We start from the raw sequence: 8,070 nt of genomic DNA on the forward strand, positions 1-8,070 counted from the left end.
AAAGGGGGTGGGATTAAATAAGCTTATGTTTCTTCCTCATTTTTGAAGATGAAAGTTATTCGTAGTTTTGGTTGCTCCTTTTCCTTTTGTTTTGCTTTGTTTGTTTGTCTCTTTTTAATTCTATGTTGTTGTACTTTTTCAACATGTTCAAAATAAAGATTTAATCAATCAATCAAACAATTATCTTTCCTGCAACAAATAAAAACGATTATTTTATCAAATTTTCTGATTTAGTCTCATTTTTTGCTTTTATTTTTAAGTCCCACTCGGACGGCTTCCGGTTTTGTTAATGTAAACACCGCGTGACTTTACACACCTGTGACAGCGAAGCGCGTTCGCGAGTCAACCTGGACAGATTGTAGGTCGTGCGCGCAGACGCACAGAGATGATGAAGCTTTCAAATACGTCATTTTTTATTTTATTTCACATCGAAAATTTCACCTTTCACACCACACACGTGCTAACATATAATTTTCAATATCAAGATTAATAATAATCTTTGTAATTGATTTAGCTCTTTGATTGATTGTTAACATTTTTTTTATTATATTATAAAAAGTTTCACCTTTAATCTTCTTTTGGCTGATTTCTTTTTAATACGCGGTTCATTCAGGAGGGCACTGATGCGTTTCCAGCCCAGCTAAGAGATGTAATCTGTCCAGGGTGTCCCGGGTCTGCTCCGGGCACACGTCCGAAGATATTCGGAGACCAGTTTACCCAGTTTGCCTGGGACAAGATTACTGGGTTGGACTGTGATATGTGCTAGGTGATGGTAAACGGTGGTTAAATTACCGGCTATTGAGGCTAAATCATTTATTTGTCTTTTATTTTATTATCATATAATAAATGAAAGAATGAAAAAGAAAATAACATATTAAAAGTAGAATATATCGAGAAAATAATACATTAATGGAAAAAAGTTTGATTTGTCTTACTTTTTAAATAAATTGATGCTCATACGCATCTTTTCAGATTCTGTCAGTTTCTGACCTCCAGGCGATTTTAAATCAATGGAATGGAAGAAAAACAACTAAATATTGACATTAAAGATGCAGAAATTTGGATTTCAGAATATTTTAGTTCTGGAAACGTATTAATTTAAAAGTGGGAGGGCTTTTATTGTGAAGGCGGAACAGTGACGTTCTTCCTGTCGTGCTAATGTTCACTGTTCTGTGAAGCTCCTCTGTGCGGTCTCTCCTGCCTCCTTTCAGCCGTTGGTTTATTAAAAAATCTTCTGTTTCCGGCTCGTGAATTATTTCTGTCGAGGTTCCGGAAGTGTCCAGCACAGTTTGGCGCAGGTGTCACAGCGCGTGAAGGTTTTTATTCACCTTACTTTCTGGAAGTTTCAAAGCTAACGTTAGCTCAGCAGCTAGCCATTATTCACCCTCCGCGCAGAGAATCGATCAATAATTATCTTCATCGTCATCATCATGGATCAATCAGGAGTCACAACGCAGACACCGAAGGTAGGTCCCTCCTCTGCCCGGCTCTCCTGCCGCGGTTATCGGTTAGACTTAAGGGAGCGGCCGCGGCTGCTGTTAACCGCTCCCAGTGTCACCATGGCGGCTGTTTCCTTTAAAGGCTCGGGCTGCAGATAACCCGGGTGGCACCGGGTTAGCATCGAGCTGTGTGTTATTTTAGATAACAGCCTGTCAGCTGGTGGTTAAAGCAGGAGATGAGCTCACCGATGCTTCAGCTCAGACCACAAGCTGGCCGGTTTGACCCGGACTGGACCGGGACAAGACAGCCTCTGCGATGACACACCTCTAGATTTCACCTGTTTATCCCGGAAACGTTTCATGAGCCAAAGGTTTAGCTTCACATTGAGTCCGGGAGAGTTTCAGCAGTAACACCTCAGTTTCCTTCATCACAGAGAAATCAGCCCTGATAAATGAAGAAGCCTGTGGGCTTTAACGATAACATATAAGTTACAGAGAGAGCTGTGGCGGCTCAGACTGTCCTGTAATCATAAAACACAACGTGTCTGTTTTACTGTAAGTAAAAGTGTAGTTATGTGTCTATAACATATTACTGTGCTGTAGTGACTGTTCGTGAGGGACGTCTGAGTCAGTGAGGAAAACGGTGAAACTTCAGAAAATACAGTTAAAAGTCCAAAATTTCTGCGCTCTATATTTTCCAAAGCCGTCCAGTGGACCAGAGTGGAGCCTCTGCCGGGCCATTTGTGGACCCTGGGCCTTATGTTTGACACTCCTGCCCCAGATTGTAAATAATAGACTGTGCTTCAGACATGTCTGAACATGTCTCTTCTTCTTCTCTTGTTGATTCTGTGCCTGCGTGACTCACCCACTGTCAGTGATGTCAGGCGCCACCTGTAGCTCCTGACTCACCTGTTCATGCAGCCTGTTTACTGAGCAGCTTTATAATAACGCAGAGCAAACACGAGCTCATGGAGGTTCGACTGAAATCAGATTTATTAAAATAAGAAACGATTCATCTGTGAAACACTGTTTTAAAAACACTAAAATCTCGACTGCACATGCTCAGTTTTCACTTTACACCAGTTTAAACTTCAGCTCATTGGGTAAAATAAGCTCTGAGTAACTTCACAAATATTTCAATTTTATTAGCTGATAATCAAGAAAAAAAGTTTTTATGATGACAATTTTCTTTTATCTTTTTGTTTCTAATAATTTGTCAGGAGAAAAAAAAATATTTGCAGTTCTCAGAGACTCATCAGGGAGTTTTTGTCATTAAGATATTTTGAGTTTGGGGAACTTCCGTAGAGTAAATCTGGACATTTATGGGGCATTTTTGGACTATTTTTAGACCAAAATAATCAATAACAAACATTCCAGAAAATAATATAAAACTGTTGGTATCAGGAGAGAAATGATGTCATACAGTCCCGTGTTTGACTGCACACGTTTCACTAAAAGGGAAGAGTGATATGTAAATATAAAATAATATATGTATATGATGCAAAAAAATAAAACCTCACCATAAAAAATATAAATAGAATAATAAAATGTATAAAACAAAAGTTTGTAAAAACAATAAATATACATTTAAATCTATGTAACATTAAAGAATATGTGTGATGGAAATATAAACAGTGAATTAGTATAAAAATAAAACTGTCTCTGTTTGTTATTGTGAAAATAAAAGAAGTCTGAGGTAATTGTAATCTCAGTAACATGAGTACTCTGATTACTCATGTGAGGAGTTCTCTGAAGGTCTTTCAGTGATTTCATGTGTTTATCTCTTGTCATTGTCAGAGCCCGTGGGGTTCGGCGGCCCCGGCGGCTCCGGCCTGCTCTCTCTCTGAGGTGATGAGTGAACAGCTGGCGAAGCAGCTGGACGAGGAGAACGCCGTCTTCCCGGCGCTCTCTGAGTAAGAGTTCCCGTTTAAGCTTCTGAGGGTTAAAAGTCTCCGTCCTGTTAACGTCAGATGTTTTTCTCGTCAGTAAATCCAGGAGCTTTAAAAGGTTTTCAGGTGGTAACGCGTCTGTCTCTCAGTCCTGCAGCCGAGCTGCTGCTGGCCGACGAAGCCCCCGACACCGCCAGCGACCTGATGCTCGCCCAGATGCTGCAGATGCAGTTTGACCGCGAGTTCGACGACCAGCTGCGGCGCGAGGAGAAGAAGTTCAACGGGGACAGCAAAGGTGATTTAGAAAGCTTCGTGGTTATGTGAAGCAGATGAATTTCTGAAGGCGCCACGGTTGGCGTGTCTGTAAACGGCGGTTAATAAAGTTTAATTGAAAGTCTTGATGCATTCTCAATCATCCAGGAAAGTAAATCTCCAAAAGTTGAATCTGTTCATCTGGACGTAGCGTTTTGTGGGAGAAACGTTTCGTCACTCATCCAAGTGACTTCTTCAGTCTCTTGGATGGAGGAGACTGAAGAAGTCACTTGGATGAGTGACGAAACGTTTCTCCCACAAAACGCTACGTCCAGATGAACAGATTCAACTTTTGGAGATTTAATTGAAAGTGTGACACGTTTCTGTTTTAGTGTCCATCTCCTTCGAGAACTACCGCATGGTCCATCCGTACGACGACAGCGACAGCTCTGAGGATGAGGTCGACTGGCAGGACACGAGACACGACCCCTACAGAGCCGGTAGGACGCCTGCAGGGGTGGACAAAATAACAGAAACACGCCAGAGTGCCAAATGGTGGCCTGACTCATCAGTCACCGAGCTTCTTTACACCCTGTCTCAACTTCATCAACATCCTTTTCTATATATATGTGTGTGTGTGTGTGTGTGTGTGTGATGTTTCAGACAAACCTCAGACCACACCGAGGAAAGGCTTCACGGGGAAGGGGAAAAACATCACCACCAAACATGACGAAGTGACCTGCGGCCGCAAGAACACGGCACGCATGGACAACGTAAGATGGCCGAGCGCGCTTATCAACATTCCTTAAATATCTGATTTGGGTGTTTGAAAAATGTGCAAACAATACCTGAAAAACAAACCACCTGAAAGAGTTCCAGTATCGCTCAGATTAAGGCTGCCTGGTCGGCTTCCAAAGCTTCCTTTTTGGCCTCAGTTGCAGCTGTTTCCACAGAAGCCTCTGCAGACAGGGTCAGGTTAAAGTGGGGCGGTGTAGCTGCTGAACAGCCTGGTTAACAGTAGCTCCAGGTGGAGAGCAAAAACAGAGCAAAAAGAGCGTGTGCGTCTCTAAAACGGCAGGACGACTCGTCTGAGCGAACTCTGTCAGAATCACAGATATCAGCCGGACCGCCTCTTTCATTGCGTGCTGTTCTCCCTCGTCCAGTTTGCCCCGGAGGTCCACGTCGGTGACGGTCTGGGGATGGACCTGAAGCTGTCCAATCAGGTGTTTAACTCCCTGAAGCGGCACTGCTACAGCGAGCAGAGACGCAGCGCCAGGCTGCACGAGAAGAAGGAGCACTCCACCGCCGTACGTATGGAAACGCCCTCGGCCCGCTGCGGGATGCTGAAGGTGGAGCTCTCTGACTCCTCCTCCTCTCTCCTCAGGAGCAAGCCGTGGACCCTCGCACTCGCCTGCTGATGTACAAGATGGTGAACGCCGGCGTGCTGGAAAACATCAACGGCTGCATCAGCACCGGGAAGGAGTCTGTGGTCTTCCACGCCGATGGAGGGAGGTGAGCCGGAAAACCCTGAGAGCTTGAAGAAAATCAGCCATGAGACAGGAAACGCACACCTGCCCATAGGTGCTGTTTGATTTACTGTGTGTGTGTGTGTGTGTGTGTGTGTGTGTGTGTGTCAGCCTGGAGGAGCAGCCCGTCCCGGACGAGGTGGTGCTGAAGGTGTTTAAAACGACGCTGAACGAGTTCAAGAACAGAGACCGCTACATCAAAGACGACTATCGCTTCAAGGACCGCTTCAGCAAACTGAACCCACGCAAGATCATCCGGCTGTGGGCCGAGAAGGAGATGCACAACCTGGGCAGGTGAGTGGAGTCCACCGGGGGGACGGCGGGAGCTGCTCCGTGACCTAAACCCCGGCTGTGTGCTTTCAGGATGAAGAAGGCCGAGATCCCGTGTCCGGAGGTGGTCCTGCTGAAGAAACACATCCTGGTGATGTCGTTCATCGGCAAAGACCACATCCCCGCCCCCAAACTCAAAGACGCCATGCTGAACTCAGAGGACCTCAAGAACGCCTACTACCAAGTCCTCCACGTACGTACGCCCACAGGAAGTCCGCTTCTTTGTGTTTTGTCCTGCAGACATCTCTGTCGGGATTTAATTCAGTTTAACTTTTGTGTCTGAGAAGAAAAAAGTCTGACAGCAGCTTCTCGCCGTCTTCCCGTGCAGATGATGCAGCAGCTGTATCAGGAGTGTAATCTGGTTCACGCCGACCTCAGCGAATACAACATGCTGTGGCACGAAGGGAAGGTACAGTTCCCCTGCTTTTACCTGTCCCCCTCCCTCCTCTTCATCTCTCTGTGATGTCACCAGTCACCCTCGCTCTCGTTGCAGGTGTGGCTGATTGACGTGAGTCAGTCCGTGGAGCCCACCCACCCCCACGGTCTGGAGTTCCTCTTCAGAGACTGCAGGAACGTTTCCACGGTAAACCCGACTCCTCTCTGCTGGATCCAGGAAATTTAAACCTGATTCACGATTTCACTCGTTTTTATTTGATTTTGAACTCGTTTGTTGCTCCAGTTCTTCCAGAAGAGAGGCGTGAGCGAGGCGATGAGCACCTACGACCTTTTCAACGCCGTGACCGGCCTGAACATCCCCGTGGGCACCGAGGACGAGGCCGAGTTCATGGCAGAGGTAACGGAGACGGTTTCAGGTTGATGACCCTCCTGTTATCGGGGTTGTATCTTATGTTTTGGTGTCAGTTAAATTCTTGTGGGGTCGGGTCGTTAAATTAGAGAAAAAATTCAACACTGTGTCTTTAAGAAGCAGCTGGAGTCACGCGGCGTCTCTCTGCTCCGACAGATCGTGGCGCTGGAGAAGAGGAACGAAGACCACATCCAGAAACGAGGCAAGAAAACCTTCCCGGTGACCTCGGAGGACGGCGGTCCCCCTTTAGAGCCCGACGCCGATGACTAACGCCCACCTCGCCGATTCTTCACGATCCCGCCGTGTTTTTAGACAAAAAAATCCGAAAAACAGATGAATGGAGGACGAGGACGATGCCTCGGCACCTCCAACCCACCACCCTACTCGCTGCTTCCTGTAAACAGGAAGAGAGAGGGGGCGGGGTTTAACGTTTAACCGCATTGGACGTTGAAGTCAGAGCGTCAGACGATCACAGGCAGTTTCCTGAGGCTCGGGTCTTCCTGCTAAGATTGTCCCACGCTGCTCACAGTGTGTGTTTTTGTAAACGCTTCGTAGATTAAAACCCGACTTCAGGGTGAAACTAGCTGCTCCGTCACTGAGGCGCTCCTATTATGATCACACTGCAGGGAAACCGATTTACTCAGACTTTAACCCTCAAAAACTTTAGAAAAAAGTAGAAATCAGCTGAAGTTTCACTGTTGTAAAATCAAATGAATTAATTTTTCTTCTAGTAAAAACATTAAAGCTCCCGTTTTCCTGTGTTCAGGGGTCATGGGTTGGGTCAAAGCAGGAAGTTAAAGAGTGAGAATGAAACGTTATAAACAGATGATCTGGTGATTTCAGATCCATCGTCATCCTGGTAAATGTTTAAAAAACATTTGAAGTCAGATTTTGATGTTTACAGTAGAAGAGATCAGGTGTGCATGCAGGAAGTCCTGCTGTCTGCTGCTAGCTTCAACAGTAATGTCAGGGTTTTGAACAGGATGTTGGTCTCATGGTAAAAATTCAGAATAAAACAAACATGGAAAATTCTTCTTGTTGGCTTTTATTTTGTAAGAATATAAACTTTACCTGTCATGCTATGAGAGCTCAGGGGTCCGTTCTTCGTACCTCGCTAAGTAAGTTAGCCGGATTTGATTGTTGACGATTTCGCGTGATCTTGGATCGTTCGGTTCTCCGAAGCTCATCTGGGACTTGCTGTCATAGCAACAGATCCGTAAGCGTAAACCTGCTCGGGAGCAGGTTTACTTTATGTAAACAGGATTAGATCGCGGCCACTCAGGTATGTCCGCTGCATTTATACGAAAGCAACAGCGATATGTCGCCACTGTTTTACCATAAATAAATATTATCAATGTAACTAAAGATAATGCAGCATTTGATTCTTTTATTGATTTCATACAGATACATACAGGTCATTTCCGAAAAAAAGGGAAATGTACTATTAGTCATTCTATTACATGTAGTAGATCATGTCAGATGTAATTCATATTTTAGAGTAGTAATAGTAAATTACTTCGTGTAATCAAGATGAGAGACCACGGCTATAAAAGCGAAGGTGGATTTGGGAAGTCTGTCGCAGCCATGTCCTGTCCGTTTGTACGCGAGCAAGGAAGGTGCAAGATTGATAAGGAGAGTTTACAGAATTTAGTGTATATTGCGGGATAGACGGGATCCTTTAGCTCAGCGCGACAGTGTGCTCATAGAGAGATATCGATTCTCCCGTGAGGGTATTATTTACTTTCTTCCTCTCTCTCTCTCTCTCTCTCTCTCTCTCTCTCTCTATATATATATATATACTTACTGTACTGTATATACTTACTCCCGAC

General features: G+C 45.1%; 1 protein-coding gene across 1 annotated transcript; it reads left to right on the forward strand.

Annotated features, from left to right (window-relative positions):
• Positions 1-1,119: 1,119 nt before the first annotated feature.
• riok3 (RIO kinase 3 (yeast)) lies at positions 1,120-7,272 on the forward strand. The gene is made up of 13 exons (XM_013275866.3): positions 1,120-1,466; positions 3,237-3,352; positions 3,478-3,623; positions 3,973-4,080; positions 4,244-4,353; positions 4,744-4,887; positions 4,965-5,092; positions 5,218-5,400; positions 5,470-5,629; positions 5,765-5,845; positions 5,930-6,019; positions 6,116-6,229; positions 6,398-7,272. Exons 1-13 carry the CDS (start codon positions 1,431-1,433, stop codon positions 6,509-6,511), a joined length of 1,530 nt encoding a protein of 509 aa, XP_013131320.1. The 5' UTR covers positions 1,120-1,430; the 3' UTR covers positions 6,512-7,272.
• Positions 7,273-8,070: the final 798 nt, after the last annotated feature.

Source organism: Oreochromis niloticus, linkage group LG9 (assembly GCF_001858045.2).
Source record: "Oreochromis niloticus isolate F11D_XX linkage group LG9, O_niloticus_UMD_NMBU, whole genome shotgun sequence".
Taxonomy (NCBI): Eukaryota; Metazoa; Chordata; class Actinopteri; order Cichliformes; family Cichlidae; genus Oreochromis; species Oreochromis niloticus.